The 21,273-nt window shown below is 35.7% G+C and overlaps 2 protein-coding genes across 9 annotated transcripts in view; one reads left to right on the top strand and one right to left on the bottom strand.

The window, feature by feature from the left end:
- LOC105216363 (sodium/calcium exchanger 3) overlaps nt 1-21,273 on the top strand; it is a 116,033-nt gene that overhangs the window by 10,586 nt on the left and 84,174 nt on the right. For 3 of the 8 annotated variants that reach the window (XM_011190819.3, XM_011190820.3, XM_011190821.3), the window contains exons 1-3: nt 8,407-8,559; nt 9,020-9,486; nt 17,070-20,385. In XM_011190819.3, coding sequence (XP_011189121.2) covers nt 18,392-20,385 — 1,994 coding nt within the window. In that variant the 5' untranslated portion in view covers nt 8,407-8,559; nt 9,020-9,486; nt 17,070-18,391. Of the gene's footprint in view, nt 1-8,406; nt 8,560-8,585; nt 8,603-8,752; nt 9,487-17,069; nt 20,386-21,273 lie in introns of those variants that run through there. The other 5 variants (XM_011190817.3, XM_054235678.1, XM_054235676.1 and 2 more) reach the window with 5 other exon arrangements.
- Nucleotides 1,804-6,667, bottom strand: LOC105216364 (sodium/calcium exchanger 3). Its single transcript, XM_011190822.3, has 8 exons — nt 4,280-6,667; nt 4,118-4,209; nt 3,627-3,775; nt 3,448-3,544; nt 3,223-3,375; nt 2,437-2,595; nt 2,157-2,328; nt 1,804-2,093 (listed from the first exon to the last, which is right to left on the bottom strand). The coding sequence occupies exons 1-8, from the start codon at nt 6,196-6,198 to the stop codon at nt 1,889-1,891; spliced, it is 2,946 nt and encodes a 981-aa protein (XP_011189124.2). The 5' UTR covers nt 6,199-6,667; the 3' UTR covers nt 1,804-1,888.

Raw genomic sequence — 21,273 nt, forward strand, 5'->3', positions numbered from 1 at the left:
TGATGATCGATGATCTAAAGTAATACAAAATTGAAAACCTCACACAAAACTATTCGTAACACCAACACCAACGCAAAACCAAAGCAAATATATATGCATGTAAAGTAAGTGAATAAAGGAGCGCGAGAAAAACACTGCCACACAAACGGAAATAGACATTTGCTATTACCGTTTTTCGATTGTTTTCCATTCGCAGCAAAGCAATTGACTGTCAGCTGGCGCGGGTACACTCCATGCGACAGCTGCTTACACAGTCTGGCAACGCTGCCTGCACACTTGCGCTCCATACAATGCGCGCATTTATAACTGTTTTTCTACAATTCTCCTACGCTTGGCAGGAGCCACGTCTGCAATTGATATCAATTGTGCATTTGTGCATTGACCTGAGTGTATGAAAGGGCGCATAGAAGCGCAGAAAAATGGACACTCACTGCCATCTACACACACACATTCACACGCGCCAATTGGAAATTCAATAAAATCATATTCCTTTTGGAAAACGTTTTGTTGTCTTCGACTTTCACATTAATCACGGGCACAAAGTGGGTGCACGAGAACGCAGGCGTGGGGAAATAATGAAATTTAGTCTGCTCTGATAGAAGTCTAAGTGCATTGAATGAGGCGCGTAATATTAATGCAATAATATTGGTGATTGTTGGAAAGCGCCTACGCACACACCTAATTGGTTGCTTGTATTTGATGTGTTTACTTATATTTTTAAACCAATTGATTTGATTATTATAGACCTTTTATTTCGTCGATAATAATTCTGCTTGTGTTTTTTTTTGTTTCGTGGAACATTTGACCTCCTAATTATTGCTATAATGCGCCATTTTGTTGCTATAAAATGCATTTACAGCTACAAAAATGTTATAATAAAAGTAAAAAAATAAATTTAGTACTTATTAGTCTTTATGCTTTTGGTTCTCGTTTTCTTCATCGTCGAAAAATATTTGAAACAATTTGATCCTATTCGGAACATACAAAGTAAAAAATAATAAACACTTCGTCAAAAACGAAGATACGACCCTTTTAACGTCGGCAACTCAAACCAAAAAGCCTCGTTCCTCATAATATTATCCCAAACAAACAAAAAATGATTTAGATATCTTTCATATAATCATTATCTCGATTACTACCTATCCCTCTCTTTAGATGTTTTCAATGTTTTCATCAATATTTGTGTCACAGCGGTAAAAAAGAGTCCCAGAATCAGTTATGGATTGCTATCGCGTTGTCAGTACTTAGCTGGACAAAAAACTAACGCCGTTCCAGCTACGTAAACTCCATATATTTCCATACAGATTTCACCTGTTTCCAAAAATCGAAGAAATTCAAAAACCTGAATTTTGTACGCCGAGATTAGAACTTATCCAATAACCTCCTTAGTCGAAATATTTATTTTTAGGTCATATAACCAACATATTTTCTAGATACTAAGATCCTACATAATTTCCATAACTCCAAACTCCAAAAAAGAATAGGTTCAGGTTCACTGATGACTCATATGTTTACTAATCAACTAGGTACATCCGAAAGTATTGAAACATTTGCATTACACAACTTTTCCGACCGGACATGGACTTGGAATAAAGTTCATTTTCTGCACTCTTACAACTGTCTATATAAAACTTTAAATATTAAATAATTCGATCTACAAATGTAGGTATAATTTCAATTTATATAAATGTTCAATGGAAAAGTCGGCACAAATCCATGTTTATATTAAATAAACTTTGTATTTGTAAGAACTAAAAAATGTTATTTTTGTTAACAGCACAGAGTTTCATGTACACAGTTAAGCTGTATTATAACGGTAGTGTGTATACATACATAATGGAATTTCTTATGACATGACGCCCCGCACAATTGCTGTTATGAAATTGTTTTAAAAACCTGGAATAACTTCATAATCCACCAATGTACTAATGCCCAAATAAATGATCCAAAGTAGAAATAATATAGTGCCATGAAACCACTTTAAACCCACCGGGCCACCAAGCTCACCGCCTATGGATTCCTTGCGGCGATAGACTATTATCACGAACGCAATAAGCGCTTCTCCCAGAAAGAGTGCGGTGGAAAAGAGCAAACTGTCGAGATATTAAATACAGTAAATTTATGTTGAAATAGCATAAATGCGCTTATACGCTTACGTGCCCGCGGGTACATTAAATTTATGTCCGTTCATCTCTTGATATATAGCTGCCATAGACCATGCTATACCGATTCCAAGAAACACATTCACCGCATTACTGCCCGTGACATTGCCAATGGCATTGTCGGCGTATTTGTCATGTATGGCGGCCACTTTGCTGGCGAATGTATCTGGAAAGAAAAAAAAAAATTATAGAAGTAATACAAAAGCAGAGAGGAAGTGGCGACAGAAAAACAATACTACCTTGTACAGTGCAATTCTGTTTATTAATTTCTTACCTGGAAGACTGGTGCCCAATGCTACTAAACAGATAGCTGTAACCGCATCTCGTACACCCAATGTACAACCGAAGTGAGATGCGACGTCAGCAAGTACGGCAGTACAAATACCTATCAGCAAAATCGATATAACAAAACAGGGATATCCATTGCAGATCTCTGGAAACATAATGCAAGAAGTACTTTTGTAATTATATAATATACAATAATAAATGACAGTAATTTATTTGAAAATGTAATAACAACAAAATCCGAATTTCATGTTGTCGGATCTTAAAGGACAGCGCTTGGTGGAACCAAAAAAAAAAAACTCTTATAGTTGGAGCTCATTCCTCGACAAAGCAGCTTGAATCTGAACAAATCTAATTACAATCTAATTACTACAATTCCCTAGTTCAACTGGAAAGTCTATCTGAAAGTGCGAAATCCAAAATCCCGCAAAAGAGGGACAAAACCCTATCGCCTTCCTCCAAGCAACTTCTACTCAGTACTCTATTCAGTAAAATTTTTAACCTCCACAACTAGAGAATGGTGAAGACTGCACAATTGATAGGTGTTGATCTAAAGCTCAAGTGAGGCCCAACCATCCAACTGTAAACCGTAGGAAGTTAGCGGCGGTTCAACTTTTTCCCACTATCTATGGATAGCTGAAACTAAAGCTCGTATCCTTACAAGCTCATCAAATAGTCCCTTCATTGCAACTTTAAAATTTCTTGCGATTTTCCCCAAACCTAATTTCGTAAGATACACATTCTTTTGTTGTCCCTGAGCGGGCACACAACTTACTTGCTGGTGGTATTATAGTAAAGCAGATTTTCCAAAAAATCGACAAAAAATGCATGATGTATTCGAATAAGCTGGGACCTTCATCATCATCGTCTTCATCGTCATCATATTCAATATCGTCATCATCATCGTCAACATTAAGATGGCCACCACCTAAGAGCGGATAATAAAAAAAAAAAAAACAATATGTAAAATATACACTAATTTAATGAATGAAGTTCAAACCTGAAACGGTCATGGCATCCAAAAATTGCTCCTTCCACGAGGTGGTACCGATCAGTTTTGAGGCATGCGCTGTTTGCACCAGCTTATTGACTGTTTGCTGTAAACAAGAAATAAAATATTGTATTTAATATGCATTTGTAATAAAATTGCTTTCACAGCTCAAATGTATGCATACTCACTTTGAATTCTTCGCTTTCTACAATATGGCAATTTATTTTGGAAACATCTGCCAGTTTCGGTAGTCCAGACATTAGCAGATTATCTCGATATGTTCTGTCATCGTGACTCTTTTGCTGAACTTCGCGTATTTGCGGAAACAGTGGATCGTCTGTGAAAATTTAGGGAGTTAATTGTACTGTAATATTTACTATTTCTGTAATTAAAATAATTGATGGAACCATTACGGTCTCAAACGAAAGAGTTTAATTCAAATTTGGAAAAATCGTAAGCCGTTTAAATTATTTTTTTCTTTTTAATAACACGCACTCTTTATTTATTACAAAACTTTGAGGTTCCCATTCTAAATAGAACAAGAAAGTCGGTAACATGAGAATAAGGAACTCGAAACAGTTTCATAAACTTATAGTCTTCGACGCAAACGAACGCTGTTCGAATTTAAAATATCGGTCCACGGTCCACAAAACGTCTTCATGGTGTAAAAGGTACTTACCGTCTGCCACTCTCGGCTGACCAAGAACCATTTCGAAAGTCACATTCTTTTCAAAACTATGCTCTTCAATGATCTCAACTTCTATAGAAACTCTGCGATTGTACAATATTATGTGAGGCATATTTTAAATATGTACAACTGTATATACACCTATTTACTCACTCATATTCGCCGTTATCAAATACTAGTTCGCCTTTTACATCCATATATTCTTTGCCTGATATTGCTGTTTTCTCTTTGCTATGATACGGTACAATAATTTTACCGCGAACGCCTGAATAACGTTTCACTTTCACTTCGTAGATTCCCACATTTTCCGGTATAATGTGCTCCTTGTCTTTGAATTCGAAAATGCCACAATGATCATCGTCTAAGATCATGACGGTCGCTACTCTGGGTGCGATGAGTACAGCATCGTCGCTGGGTTTCTTAAGATGAACATAGAAGTGTTCGTCTTCTTCGAACACATCATCATCGATAATCGTTATACTAATTGTCTGCTCTTCAATACCCGGTGGAAATTCGAGCACACCACTGACGGCAACATAATCTGAACCAGCTTCGGCTGTGCCGTCTTGGGTGTAGTATTCGACTCTGGTTAGTTTCGATAAACTACCCGCACGTACCACATGTACCTCCAAATCGCCAACACTTTCCAAGACTGTATAATGAGCGGGATCAAAATACAGACGTGTCTCAAATTCATCATCAATTTCCCCTCCCTCTTCCTCTTCAACTTGCAGACGATATTCGGCTTTTGCTTCGCCAATTTCCAAAGCTGCATAATCACGTGCCCTTCGCAATAAACCACCGGCACCAGTTAGGCGACGTCCCGAATGTACGCGATAGAAAGCTCTTGACTTCGAGCTCTCGCGTATTAAATGCTCTTGGGCCATTGCTTGAATCGTTTCCAAATCAAATTGGGGATATCTGCGATATAATTCCTTCAGTTTGGTGATGTATTCGCGACGTTGTTCCTCGAATTCGCGCATTTCCGGAGACTCAACTAAATCTTTAATACTTGAGCGTATTGGTTCCGCGTCGGATTCGGGCGAGTCGATTGAGGCCTTGATAATGCTCCGCTGGGTTGCATCATACGATTGCTTATAACATCCCGGACAGAAGAGACGTTTTTCCGTGATATAGGCATGGTAAACGAAAATCGGGAAGGATATCAATGTGACTAAACCCTCCCATATGTCGATAACATTCGGCGTTATGAACTTTGTAATAACACACATCCATAAATATGCAAATACCGACCAACTAGCTGTCACAATAAATACACGAAAGTGTTGTATTCTTCGCACTTGACCTTTCGGTATAACAACTATGCAAATGGAAATGATGACGAATAGGTTAAATGCCGCCGAGCCAACGATCGTACCTGGACCTAGATCGCCAGCAGTGAAATTCTTTTGAAACATTTCGATTATGGAAAGTAAAATTTCGGGTGCACTCGATCCCAAGGCCATTAGCGTCAAGTTAGCCACAGTCTCATTCCATACATGTACCGTTATGGTTTCTCTCTGACCATTTTTGTTCAGTACATGTACACGTTTCTCACTGGATGTGATCACCTCAATACCTTCCATAAATCGATCCGATGCAATGGCGACTCCAATGAATAAGAAACACATTGTAAGCAAGTAAACGGTGCCACGTAATGCGCGTTCTCCTTTTGTTATACCTTCCAATGGGCGCCAAGCGTTTAAGATGAGACCATCTTCGCATAAATTACTGTCTTTATCTTCTCGTGAATGTTTGCGTGAACCTGTATCGTTAGACTTTTGTGGTGCTACCAGCGTTGGCGGCGGAGATGTCGCAACATTTGCTACGGGCGGAGGAGGTTCCGTTTGTGGCGGCGTCTCTGTATCATTAGCAGGAGGTTCCGTTTCAGTCGGCGGTGGATCTGTTGTTGGAGTTGATAGCGACTTTGGCGCGGGAAATGTTTTCGTAATTGGCTTGGCTTCGTCTTGACTAGAGACTATGCATATGAATAAAAATAATAAACCCAACAGACTAAGGAACTTCGACGGCCAATTTAACGTGTGATTTCGTGCTACGTATTTCCTTTTCATGGCAATTTTTTTCTCGACCAATGCATAAATACTATTGGAATAATTTTTGGTTTTGAACAAAGTGTTCGAAAATAATGATATGCGCGGGAATGTGACGTAGTTATGTTTTTAGAATCCTAGTGTTTATTTTTTATTATTTTTGTTTACATTCGCACTTCACTTGAATTGCTGTCAAAAACTCGTTTCACTTTTCAAAAATTGTAATTTTTTTTTTTTGGGATTTCACTTCTATGAAATTTTTCAATTTTCTTTGTCGTACATCCTTTAGTTAATTGTTGAATTATTTAGCCACATACATATGTGTGATATAAATATGAATGAGTATTTTGAGAAATATTTAAAATACAGTTAAATTCAGTTACACACACTTCGAAAAACACTAGAAATCGTTTTCTAACAATTTTTCTTTTTAAAAGACAAAAAATATATTCAAGCTCTGAGTCTCTTTATTGTATATGGCTCGTATGACTTTTCAAAAATATGAGGTTTCGATAGTTTCAGAAGCACTTTAGTGCTATTCGCCACAGATGGATTCAAAGAAGTAGATATTTTGTGGTTTTCATGAATTAATGTTATGCCACAAGCTGAATATGTTTGATCCGGATATTTTGGGAACGTGATTTATTGTTAACCCTAGCGCTGAAACAGTATCACATACATTGGGAATACGTATGCTTATCTTATTTATCTGACTTCTTCAACATTAAATCTAAACTTCGAAAGATCATACTTATACTATATACTATTGTAAAGTAGATTTGTACAACAATGATATGAGATTGTGTTAAGGACTCTAGGACTGTTGAGATTAATCGATTTCAATTTTCAATTCAATTTAACCTGTAACTGGTAACAAATTGTCTTAAGGACTCTAGGACTGATGAGATTAATCGATTTCTATTTTCAATTCAATTTAACCTGTAACTGCTAACAGCATTCTTATCATATTAGAAGAAAATATTTCGCTAATTTAGGCTAATTGCTCGCTTTCTATAATGAATGTGCCAAGAGCTTAAGTTGGCTGTCGATGAAAAGCCGCTGTGCACGTTATTACAGAACACGTGTTCCAGAAAATTATTATGTTTTTTTTAAATATCTCCAAAATGTAATGCTGCTACTATATCGGTACCATAAAAAATACTTTCATCTCTCTCCTCCTTTCATCCCACAACTCTTTAATATACCCAAATTGTGTTGAGCATATTAAATTATATAATATATAATCGTTTGATAGTTAATTAGAAACCGCCCACACACATATCATTTTGTGAAATATCCACATGAATATATATAATATGTAGCTAAACAACAACAAATGCAACCACAGCACTTCTGCATTGTGAAACATGTTTATTTTTATACAAACCTAAAAAAATATGAACTGAATGCTTGTCTAGACTCTAGAAGCATGCATTTCGGTTTGTTAGCGTATATCTAAACATTTATAAATAACTGCATAATCTTGTTGTACATTAAAAAAAAATGTTGTGTTCTCTTAAAATTTATTTTCACTCAGGTCTTTCACTCCAATCAAGAATAACATTTCAAAATCAAAAACAATCAAAAGTATTGAGTAAAACAAATTGTAAATGTAAAGTCGATAGGAATTTACAATAAGGCATAGTGACTCGCAGAATACCCTACACAGCTAGAGGATCGTTAAGGTTGTAGTTGAAAAAAATACTGTGAGAGAAAGAGCAAGGTAACATTTACCTCTCAATGAAATTCAATAAAAATCACAATAATTGCTCCAAATTAATTCTCTTTATTTTTTGTTTAACAGCTGGTGAATGAAGAGTTGTTAACCTAAAACTAAAAAAATAACAATATTCTTTTCAGAAAGAATGCGCATTTAAATACGAAATATGTTTTAAGAATCTTTCTATGCAGTCTATAACTTATTTCTTCAGCTTCATTCATAACCACGAAAATCCAATTTGCTATTGAAGATGCGAAAGTGGCATATTACTAAACCAAAAAGGGGCCCTTTGTTTCCCAAATCATAAATTGATTAAAGTACATGCTTAAATTCACTTCTTCTTTACCTCCGAGAAATGAAGTGTAGAGCCGAAATCACTTCAATCAAAACTATATCAGTTCACTAGCTAGCAGAAACAGGTGCTTTTCATCTAGCGCATTTATAGTACCCATTATCGCTAGTGTAGCGCGCATTTGTGCGACAGCGGCGCTAGAGACTCAACACATTACATTAGCTACTCATTGAAGAGACGTCGTCGAGCTACGGCGAGTTACCACTGCACTCATTACAATTAGTTCGAGTGCGTCGTTTAGCGGGTAGCCATCGGACAATTTGTCGGCAAACATACTATATGAGCGTTCTGTTGTGCGGTAGCTAAAAATGTAAAATACAACAAAAATAAAAATAAAAATAAATTATTTAAATGTAATGTAATGTGTGGTGTGCAACGGTTCGCTGGTCCGACGTGTGTAACTGTAACATATGAGCGAACTGTTAGAAATATTGTGAAAATCAAAATGCGTATAAATAAATAATTATGTAAAAAATTAAAAAGAAAATAAAAAATAGAAAAAAATAAATAAAAATATAATGCATAATTGCTGTTTCATAAGTGTTGATTAAACGAAAAGCTTGAAGAAAGCCAATTCGATTTGTGCACCACACTCTGTCAAAGCAATAAATGCAGGCGCATTTAATAAAAAAAATCTTTGTTTTTTTTTTCTTTAATCTATTTTGTTTTTGCTAGCAAATTTAATGAAAATTCTTTGACAAATTATTTCTCTCTTTTTGCTAATAGTATTTATTATATATTTCTTTCTTCACATGTATGCACTTATGCAGTTGTGTGAAATATATTTTAGGTCCTCAGCGTTATTTAAAAATACAAATTAATTATAAAACGCACGAATCAAATACTGTGGTTACTAATAATTGTGTTCACATTGTCGCGCTCGTCCCGCTTGCATTCGGCATATAAAAGAGAAGAGTACAACAGTTACCGTTAAACCGACGTTTAGTAGAAATCGAGGCAACAAAAAAAATTAAATTTCTAACGCTCCTAATGCCTTTCGCCCTGCTTTGAGCTACTTTAACCTCAGCTAATATCAGCTGCTCTCAGCCGGTCTCTTAGAAACATCAATTGCTCCTGTCCTGCTAAGCCATCAAACAATTGCAAACTGCAACTGTATAAATTCCATTTGTGGAATGTGTAATGAAAGTAATTCGACAAACGAAAATAATTATTCATAAAAATACCTGCAGCACTTGGCTACGAAGAGTTTTACGAAGCGGTTAATTGAGATTTTAATGTGAGTGTGCTCGAGTGCGCAAAATGCCTCATAAAATAATTAATAAATTTATATTTATGAAATTAAAATATATTCTCATATAGTTGAAATATATTCATCTATACATATGTAAAATAAATAATAATATTTGATAAGTAATGTGAGAAGAAATAATTGTAGATTCCAACAAGAGTTTTAAACTTAAAAAATATTAAGGCATATAATAATTCCAAGTTTCACAGAACAGATGATTTTTCGATAAACACTTTTTCAAATCACTGAGTAAATTGAAATCATTTATCACTCATCTTGAGAATTACTTTGAACTCTATAATACTGTATGTGCGAATTATGGAAACAAAACAAATATCTAATAATGAAATTGAGGTTATGTAAACAAAAATTATTGTTAGGCTCTTCGAGTTTCACTATCAAATCTGAATCAGATTTTACCCCGACAGTCCGTTCGAAGTGACAACCGAATATTTTAGCCTACAACTTCAAACTCGGCTTGCATTATTTTCTGGAAGAAGTGAAGAAGTAAGATTTATTTGTTAGAAATATTTCCAGTTTGCTATTGTGTTCTGTCCACTCTTTGAAGAGCGATCCAAAGTTATATCTAAGATATATTCCTCAGACGAGGTTAAGTTTTTTTGAGACAGCTGCCATTTCTTGGCGAGTATACCTATGTAGAAGAAAAGCTTACTTATTTTTTGATAGAACGCTTGAATGAATAACATTTCGAAAGAAAATGAAATTATGAAAGCAAATCTTAACGCATCACTCCTAGCAAGAAATAGTAGATGAGTACGCTCATATTCATTCATAACATTTTATTAGATGCTCACGCTTTGCTAATATTTAGCATACCGCAAACACTATATTATAATGGACTTAATTAAAATCTGTCATATTTATAGCATACGTGACTAGCAACAGTGATGGTCTTTAATTACACAGTTTTATTCGGAATTGTGATTAAATGTTAATCATCTGTTAGAGTACACCGCGAGTGTTAAAGGCAACAATGCAAATTATTTTATTAACATTTATATCGAGAAGTATTTATTTATTTTACATATTTATATATTTTAGCTTGACTGTATTTATATCTTGCTTTCTATATAAGTGTAATTAATATGCCTGGAGTTTGTAGGAAATTTCTCGGAACACCTGCTTGAATTCGAATTAAGACTGCTTTACAAAGAGTCGTATTGATATAAATTGTTCTTAAAATATTGAAAATGTTTATTAATAACATAAAAACAAGATTTCATATAGGATTTTCTCTGATAGGATTTAGTAGCCATGTATTATAAGTTCGAAAAATGACGTCGGTTTAATTTTATATGTACCAAAGTCTCGTTTGTTTTCCTGGTGGAACATACATATATTTTAAAGGCTCAATTCTGACAAATACCTTTAGTAACGGGTGATTTTTTTGAGGTTAGGATTTTCATGCATTAGTATTTGACAGATCACGTGGGATTTCAGACATGGTGTCAAAGAGAAAGATGCTCAGTATGCTTTGACATTTCATCATGAATAGACTTACTAACGAGCAACGCTTGCAAATCATTGAATTTTATTACCAAAATCAGTGTTCGGTTCGACAAATCGAAAAATCGACAAATCGACAAATTTTGTTCAGCGATGAGGCTCATTTCTGGTTGAATGGCTACGTAAATAAGCAAAATTGCCGCATTTGGGGTGAAGAGCAACCAGAAGCCGTTCAAGAACTGCCCATGCATCCCGAAAAATGCACTGTTTGGTGTGGTTTGTACGCTGGTGGAATCATTGGACCGTATTTTTTCAAAGATGCTGTTGGACGCAACGTTACGGTGAATGGCGATCGCTATCGTTCGATGCTAACAAACTTTTTGTTGCCAAAAATGGAAGAACTGAACTTGGTTGACATGTGGTTTCAACAAGATGGCGCTACATGCCACACAGCTCGCGATTCTATGGCCATTTTGAGGGAAAACTTCGGAGAACAATTCATCTCAAGAAATGGACCCGTAAGTTGGCCACCAAGATCATGCGATTTAACGCCTTTAGACTATTTTTTGTGGGGCTACGTCAAGTCTAAAGTCTACAGAAATAAGCCAGCAACTATTCCAGCTTTGGAAGACAACATTTCCGAAGAAATTCGGGCTATTCCGGCCGAAATGCTCGAAAAAGTTGCCCAAAATTGGACTTTCCGAATGGACCACCTAAGACGCAGCCGCGGTCAACATTTAAATGAAATTATCTTCAAAAAGTAAATGTCATGAACCAATCTAACGTTTCAAATAAAGAACCGATGAGATTTTGCAGTTATCAAGCTCTTAAAAAATCACCCTTTATTTAACTTTCAATAAATGTTGAGTAAACATTAAAATGTCGTGGGTAAAAATCAAGGTATTTAACAGTAAGACTCACAAAATCATAATTTGTTTCATTATTTAATTTATAAAAATCTTTTAGATAGAAATAGTTTTTAGATATGCATAACTGTTTTATTTAATATTATTTTACTAGTTTTGTAGTTTGTTGCTGTTACGCAGTAATTTTTTTTACTTCGAAACTTATTTAATGTATTTTGCTCCAAAATGTAGGCAACTTTCTTGATATTCGTTAAAAAAAACAACGACTTGAATTCCAATCATTCATACTATCTAAAGAAGAACAGCTGTACTTTTTATTTTCTCTTAACAAAGTTAACAAGAGAATATATTGCAATTAAATAAATAACTTTATAAAATATATAGATATTGCTCTAAACGTATTAGATCTTGTCAGTGTGAAAAAATAGTTTTAAACTGTTTCGTCTTCGTCAAGGGATTTTATCAGAATTTTTTTAAGAAAGAGGAAAGAGGTTAGTCATAACCTGCCGTGTATCAATCGCTATAAGAAAAAACGAGTTTGATTTTATAGCGAATTGAAGACTGACTCAGATTTTAGAATGGCGCATATCTAATCATGATATCACTGTCATTGTGATTATAAATCACTGGATTCGCATATTTTATATAAGTCTGTCTCACATTTATATTTTGAATAATGAATTTTAATACTCTCATTTATTATTTTTCAAACATTCAGTAATCTTGTATTAGTAATAGTTTTTCAGTTTACACCTATTTTGTACTATTGAAGTCATAAAAATGCCTCGTTAACTCAAAGCTTACTTAAGCAATTGCACAATTTTCGAAAACATGCAAAAAACAATAGGAATAATGGATATTCACTACAATGGAAGATAATAAAACGAGATACACTTCAAGTTGATGCTAAAAAATGTACTTAATCTGATGAATACGATTATATGTATGACATAAGAAGTAAAAAACTGTAGACGAAATGACATCATTAGAAAAAGCTTTATAATTGCATTCATCTCACTTAATTGTACATCATGTTTCATGCTTGTTCATATCCGTTTTTGAGTCGCAGTCACAGTTTTAAGTGACTTTATTAATAAAGCGGTGCAAACTAGCATTATAAAGTATATATATTTATATATCCACTTAAAAAATTCATTTAACTTCAGCCACCCTAAACATTCGTTTTAGAATGCCTCCAAATTTATTATACACAATTTGTCCAAATATTTATATACACATCATGTCATTAACGCGTATATACATACACATCACATAGGCACTTCCACGTATGGCATTGTTATTGCATATGGTTTCACCGCATTTACACCTCAGTAATGCAATAATTTTTATAACATTTTACCCGCACATTATCCAGCGGTCACATTACGCCCAATTGTTTATATTCAGCGCTTTCGTTGCACACCTTGCACATTCCATAGATGGTTTACAATTCGATATTTCAATTTTCTGTATGAATGTTATTTGGACTTCAGTATATACAGATATATAGGAATGAAGCTAATTTAGCAGTTTACCCAAGTCGCAAGGAAATAATACTGAGCAAGTAAACTTCCACATTCACTGTAAATGGTACTCCAATTTCAGCAGGAAATCAGTCGGAGAAAATATATATGGAGTTATGTATGTTAGAGTGCGTTCAAAAGAAAGTGTGATCTTGCGTAGAAAAAAATATTATAGAAAAAAGAGTTTGTGTTTAGAAATCGAACGAGATATTAAGCAACAAAAATTAAGTTCATTTCACTAATATATGTATTTTTGAAGCATTCTTATGAGATTGACCAAGTTTCATCACATGAGACGCATTTTTATCGATCTGTTTTTAGATTGCTGCGCCAAAATGTAGGCAACATGTGTTATTTAATTTTTGATATACAGTATTATTAGTTAGTTTAGAGTAATTTATATGAAATCAAGTTATTTAAATTATAATGAGAACCCAGCCTTATATTCATTACTCATTTGAGGATATGCCTATATAAACGAAAATATTCCAGAGTAAATAATGTAGAATGGTGTAATGACTAGTACCGCAAATATGTAGTTTAACGACTCATTTGTACTCTGCGCTATCTCATATATATTTGTTATATACTTTATCTACAGACAAACACTAAATAGGCTTTTAAGCATTAGGTGACTGCGAGTGCAATGCTTTTGTTTATATTGCATTTTCTGTTCGAAATGTGTTTATATGTAAGCACACGCACTCATATTCATACACATACACTAACCTACATAACGACGTCTATATACTAATATATATTCACATGTGCCTTTAAATTAGCTGCAATTTGTGTTCTGTAAACAATACGAAATTATAAATTACTTTTCGTTTTTATTCTAAACTAGCTGCTACCATCCGCAGCATGTGTACTCCTATACATATATACCAATGCATTTATTTATGTGTGGCATTACCCTTGTGTTTATAAATTTTGTTTACACGATCACTGTCATGTAATAATTAAGAAGTCATTATTGACGCTCGATTAGCTTGGAAAATAAGAGCAATAGAGCAAATAGGTTACCAGACGGAAACGAAAAGCGATTCTTACTGCATTCAAATGCGGATATATTCAGTTATTTCTTGGAATGCAAAGAAATTTTAAAATTTCTAAAATAGATAGAAAAGAAAGTGAAATTTGACTTGATGTAATTATGATTTTATTAGTTACTGTATTCGGATGTCAGGGACAATATACATACATAGATATCACTAACAATATACATACATATGTGTATCTGAAATATTTTTAAAATTTTTCGAATTTTTTTAAATTGTTGTACAATTTGGGAAGAAGAATGATAATTTTGTCTGTGGGGGAAAAATCCAAAATCGAAACGGTTCATGAATGTGGACTGTTTTTGCATAAAATTACAGAAAAAGTGGTAAGGTATCGGAAAATAATTTTCAATTTTCTTCGAAATAAATAAATTTATGAAAAAAATTTAATAATAAAAAATAGTAATGCAAATAAATATAACCGAATTCTAAAAAGTCGATTTCCCGTTTTTTTTTTTTAATATGTTTGGCAATCCAGAATGATATTCACGGCACAACAATACCTAAATTCAGCTTGTCCGGTCTGAAAAACATGGATACAAAGTCAAAGTGTCGATGTTCTGGTGTGACCGCCATACTCCACAGGCCTAAATATTATAAATAACATCTGAGAATGGTTGGTAAGCAATATACCACCAAAACGGAGCTAATCGACGACATAAGAATTGGTCGGTCAATCATTACACTAGATTTTATTTAAAAACTTAAGGGTTCCCTCCCCAATAAAATTTAAAGTATTTTAAAGTTTTTATTAACAAAGGTGGCACCGCCCATTACTAATTTAAGTTAAAAATATTCGAATTATAAATTTAAAATGTTAAGTTTAACTGAAAAGTTAAATAAATGAAAAAAATGAAGTTAGCGTAGAGAGCGCTATCCTGATAACGCAATTTTCGTTTGCAAATTTTTGTACTGTTTTGGTTTTCATTTCATTATAAAAAATCCTGACCCTTATTTTGCGTCAAATTGTTTAAAGTATATTAGAAAAAAATTTTGTAGCTTTAACCCAAACATTATGGAAAATATTTGGTATCAACCAAACATGCTTAGGGGGGCGCTATCCTGATGACGAGCGGTGTAAGGACTCATTCAGATTTGTAAAGTGAAAAAATTTCATAATGTTCAATCTGAGATACCGTTCGTTGATTTGATTATTTCTATGCAGAGTATCGCAACCTAATAGCATTTTCGCACAATAGTTAATTGATGAATTAATCGGCATTTGCTCGATTAACACGCCGATTTTGATTTACCATACAAAAGAAAAATATTATTTTACTACATTAATTTTTAAATGAATACAAAACGAGTGGGAACTGTCCACGCTGTAACAGCTGATCGTTAATCGAGTAGGCTGCGAAAAGGAAAAACTGGTTTATCAATTTTAATAATTATGTATTAAATTTATTTGGCTGTGCGAAAGAGCTATAAAGGGACTGTCTATCACTTAAGCCGTTAAATTAAGATTCAATTTCACTTAACCGTTTTGATGTATATGTTCTGTCATAACTATGATCAGCATTGCTCTGATTAGAAAGTAAGAAGAATTGCTTATTTAGTTGTCTTTCTGTCGGTTGATACGTTTTTTGATTGATTTTGAGAACAATAATATGAATCATGATCCAAGTTGTTCTAGAAATCCAAAAAGGGAGTAATTCAATACGCTTTTCAATTTGATTACGCTCGTAATTTTTGACATACAATATGGTATGATATCTTTATACTGTCGCAACAAAGTTGCTACGAGAGTATAATAGTTTTGTCCACATAACGGTTGGTTGTAAGTCCTAAAACTAAACGAGTTAGATATAGGGTTATATATATCAAAATGCTCAGGGTGACGAGAAAAGTTCAAATCCGGATGTCTGTCTGTCCGTCCGTCCGTCCGTGCAAGCTGTAACTTGAGTAAAAATTGAAATATCTTGATGAAACTTGGAAGACGTATTTCTTGGCATCATAAGAAGGGGCATATGTGGATGTAATTTTTTTGGGGAAGTGGACGTGGCCCCGGCCCCTACTAAGTTTTTTTGTACATATCTCGTAAACTACTAAAGCTATATCAAGGAAACTATCTGGATTCGTTTCTTTTAGGTACTATCTTATACAGTCCAAAAATGGAGAAAATCGGATTATAACCACGCCTACCTCCCATACAAAGGTTATGTTGAAAATTACTAAAAGTGGGATAACTCACTAACGAAAAACGTCAGAAACACTAAATTTCACATAAGAAATGGCAGATGGAAGCTCCACTCAGATTTTTTTTACAAAATGGAAAATGGGCGTGGCATTGCCCACTTATGGATCAAAAACCATATCTCAAGAACTACTAAACCGATTTCAATGAAACTTGGTTTGTAATAGTTTCCTTACATCCCAATGATATGTTGTGAAAATAGGCCAAATCGCTTCACAACCACACCTACTTCCAATATAGCAGAACTTTGAAGACGATCTGTATCGTTTACTTTGCAATATATAAAGTAAGCAACATTCCTGAAGGCTGTAAGAAGGGTTAACTTAAAAATAAAAACTCAAAAAATTGGCTATTAGTGATTCTATGCCAGCTAGTTATTATATAAATGTAAATTGTAATATTCAATTAATCATATTTCAGTTTAATCTACATTAAATTCTTTCCAATTTACTTTCAGAACAACCATAATTTGAGCAATCACACCAAAATGGCAACACAATCACAACGATGATAGTCTTTCAAATACGGACAAAACAAAACGCCGATTGCGAAAAAAACTGTAGTTCGAAATGTCAGAAAAAAACTCGAAACGAAATTGTCTAATTAAATAATTGCGTCTAAATTTCAAATACTTTAAACTAAATTTCTAATCTAAAAAAATCACTTTTATTCCTACGAATCATAAAAATTAAGCATACTTCATCAACAATTTTAGCTGTATAAAGAGCAAATACACATAAAAAGAATACTACAAAAACTACAACAACTATGCAGCTTCGTAGTTTAGTGCAGCATAACTCGCACAGTAGAACGATTAGAGGCAGTCGGTGAAGCGCACATGCTTTATTAGTCCAAAAGAAAAAAAAAAAAATAAAATATATATATTATTAAGTAGTAGCAGCATTAGAAGCGTTATGCAATAATAAAAATAAAATCACAACACATACTGTTATAAATATATATAATCAATACATACACACATCCTTAAGGCAAACTGCATTGTTAAAGTAATTGTAATCAGAGAATTAAGTAATTAAAGCGAAAAAGAGCAAATTTGAGTGCTAAATAGAAAGCAAAATACCATACAAATACATACTTACATATATATAAATATAAATAGCAACAACAAAGCACGAGCTTCCTAGTAGAGACCTCAGCAATTAAGAAAAAACTATGAAAATCGAAAATTAACACACAACAAAGCAAAAGAGTTAAAGCAACAACAACAACAAAGTACACACACATTCATTGCGCCACACGCAGTTTTGTACATACATAAGTCGAAAGAAAGCTGCAAGGCACCACTCAAGCACAGAACCGCATTGAAAATTGCATAGCATAGCATAGCATAGAGAGTAAGAACCATCAGCTTGTAAAATAAACTCACGAAATCACGCTTCAACTGTACAGACAGCTGAGCTCACGCTTAACGTAGAAAGGAGTAGCAACGCAATTACGAACATAAAAGCTTAAGTGAGCAGTCCAGCACAGCATCAGTTACTAGCCACACGCGTGAAGCCACAAACACACTCACACAGCCACGAAACAGTTATACAACACACTCGCCAAAGTCCAAAGCAACCGTCCAATTTGCGAGCCACAACGGTGACAACGAATTACAACCCACCAAACGACGGTTGAACAGTTGGTGTAGTTGAGTTGGCACGAGCATTACTTTACTTATGGCCAAAAATCGCGTCTCCGGCGTGTAAAAGTTGCTAAATAAACTTAAAGATCCATACGAGAAACTGAGGAAGCAGAGCACACACGAACACCAAAATGGTGCAATTATTGATAAACCGAAAGCGAACGAGTCGCGATCGCACAGTGTTGGCGATCTTCTGTTTGCTCTTGGTGTGCACAACAACGCTTAGACTTGTCCATGGCGCTGAGACGCCGAACAACGGTAGCACCAATAATTTGGAGGCCGTTGGCAACAAACCAAATGATGACCAAAAAGTGACTCGTAATACGGACGTGGCGGCCAACGCGGACGTGAGTGCTGTTGCTAAAGCCGGCGGTGCCGGTAGTGGTGGTGGAGGCAACGCGGCAGACGTTGGCGGTGACACACCGAAGGCAAATCAGAATAATAATGCTGGTGCTGTTAGTAGCAGTGATAATGGTGATGATGATGATGATGGCCGTGAGAATGCTGATGATGCTAACGGTGGTGATAATGTCACCGCCTTGTCGCAGCACAGTGGCAGTTCATTGCAATGCAAAGACGGTCTGTTGCTTAAAGTTTGGATGCCAATTGACAATGTGAGTACCGGTGATCGCGTTGCGCGGGGCCTTGTGTACTTCCTGGCGATGTCGTATTTGTTCATTGGCGTTTCAATTGTGTCAGATCGTTTTATGGCGGCGATTGAAGTGATCACGTCCAAGGAGAAGGAAGTGGTTATCAAGAAGAAGGGCGGCGAAACACAGGTGGTAGTGGTGCGCGTCTGGAATGAGACGGTCGCCAATTTGACGCTGATGGCGTTGGGTTCCAGTGCACCGGAAATACTTTTGTCCGTTATTGAAATGTTCCAAAAGGGTTTTGAAGCTGGCGATTTGGGTCCGGGCACCATAGTCGGCTCGGCCGCTTATAATCTATTTGTTATTATTGCCCTTTGTATTGCGGTCATACCGAATGGTCAAGTGCGGAAGATCAAACATTTGCGGGTATTTATTGTAACGGCCGCTTGGTCGCTGTTTGCCTACGTTTGGTTATACTTGATATTGGCGCAAATTTCACCAGGGCGAGTCGAAGTCTGGGAGGGTCTGTTGACGTTTATATTCTTCCCCACTACCGTGCTGACGGCTTATATAGCCGACAGACGTTTGTTGATTTATAAATATCTTGACAAGAATTATCGCATGAATAAGCGAGGCGTTATTGTGAGCGCCGAGGGCGACGCCGTACTCGAGATGAATCGTCATGAGAGCATCAAGGAGCTAGCGGAGAACGAGGAGATGAAAGACTTCGAGGATGCACGACGTGAATACATTTCAACGCTGAAAGAACTACGTAAGAAGTATCCACAAAGCGATCTGGAGCAATTAGAAATGATGGCACAGGAGCAATTGATAAATCGAGGCCCCAAATCACGCGCTTTCTATCGCATACAAGCTACCCGCAAGATGATGGGCAGTGGCAATATCATGCGCAAAGTGCAGGAGCGTGCTCTCACCGATCTCAATGAGGTGAAAGCACAGCTGCAGCGCGTCGAAGTGGAGGCCGAAGACGATGATACGACGGTACGCATCTGCTTCGAGCCCGGCCACTACACTGTCATGGAGAGTTGTGGTGAATTTGAATTGCGCGTTGTGCGTCGCGGTGATCTCTCCGGTTATACGACCGTGGATTATCAAACGGAAGACGGTTCGGCCGAAGCCGGTAGCGATTATATTGGTAAGAAGGGTGTACTCACCTTTCCACCGGGTGTCGATGAGCAACGTTTCAAAATCGAAGTAATCGACGATGATGTTTTTGAGCAAGATGAACATTTTTATGTGCGTTTAAGTAATCCGTCGGATCCGGCTATACTCGCCGTGCCAAAAGTGGCCACTGTAATGATACTCGATGACGATCATGCAGGCATATTTGCCTTCAACCAGAAGACGCATGATTTTGCCGAATCGATTGGCACATACGATTTGAAGGTGCAACGTTATTCGGGTGCTCGCGGCAAGGTGATCATACCGTATTGGACCGAGGATGGTACTGGAAAGGCAGGCAAGGACTACGAACCAGTGCAGGGAGAGTTGGTCTTCGAAAATAACGAAACTGAGTAAGTCATAGAAAGTAGAATATAATAAGAATAATTATTTCAACATTTATACAGTTCTGCTATATGGTATTTGTACCTAAAATGAAATATTTGCAACTTAAGAAATCCCTCCATGCATTATATATGCGGAATGATATTGATAGTTCTTCAGCGAACAAGAACTGTCTTAGTTTTATTGTGAGTGGGTGCAGATTCAAATTTTTTTATTAATTCAGGATCTGCTTTCTTTGTATTCAAGACATATATCATTTGATGATCGAATTTAATTTTGCTATATTCTTCCCTTAGAACCGACAACAATTTACCATCCACTTATAGGTTAGGTTAGGTTAATGGGCTGATCCAATGAATCTCACTTAGACGGCTAAAATCTCCAGTCTTTTGTGATGCCGCGAACTACTAAATATGGATACCACTGATCTTCAAGCGTCGACAAAGTGTTTTGCGCCTGTTACAAATTTCTTAAAGTGGTTAAAATCTAATTAAGCCGGTTCATCCCGTTTGCTGAAACTAATGCTGCCGAGTTGTTCCAGTTTCAATCTAGCAAGAGCTGGACAGTAAAGTATAAAGTGTCAAGATTTTTCAATCTCGTCTTCCTCTATGCAGGATCGGCACTTCCATCCTGAATGCTGGATGTTTAACTCCAAGGCTTGTGAGTCCATTGGATAGTGTCCAGGAAGGAACCTGCCATTACCACGAGTTAGTCTTTGCTGAGAGCTGATAGTTCTGTGGAGTTCTACTACGATTCACTTATTATAGAGATTTGGGCCATAAGAATATACCAAAAGTCACATAGGTGCTGGTTCTCAACCACCGCATACAAAGTGTAAGGTGTAATGATCCTGTAGCAAAACGTAGGAAGACAATAGCGCATCAGTTTGTTCCCAA

The sequence above is a fragment of the Zeugodacus cucurbitae genome, chromosome 2 (genome assembly GCF_028554725.1).
Source record: "Zeugodacus cucurbitae isolate PBARC_wt_2022May chromosome 2, idZeuCucr1.2, whole genome shotgun sequence".
In the NCBI taxonomy this organism is placed as follows: domain Eukaryota; kingdom Metazoa; phylum Arthropoda; class Insecta; order Diptera; family Tephritidae; genus Zeugodacus; species Zeugodacus cucurbitae.

Coding starts and splice junctions, on each gene's coding strand:
- LOC105216364 (XM_011190822.3), bottom strand. CDS start 6,198: ATGAAAAGGAAATACGTAGCACGAAATCACACGTTAAATTGGCCGTCG. Junction 3,545..3,626: donor TAGAAAGCGAAGAATTCAAA/GTGAGTATGCAT, acceptor TCTTGTTTACAG/CAAACAGTCAATAAGCTGGT. Junction 2,596..3,222: donor TACTATAATACCACCAGCAA/GTAAGTTGTGTG, acceptor TTATGTTTCCAG/AGATCTGCAATGGATATCCC.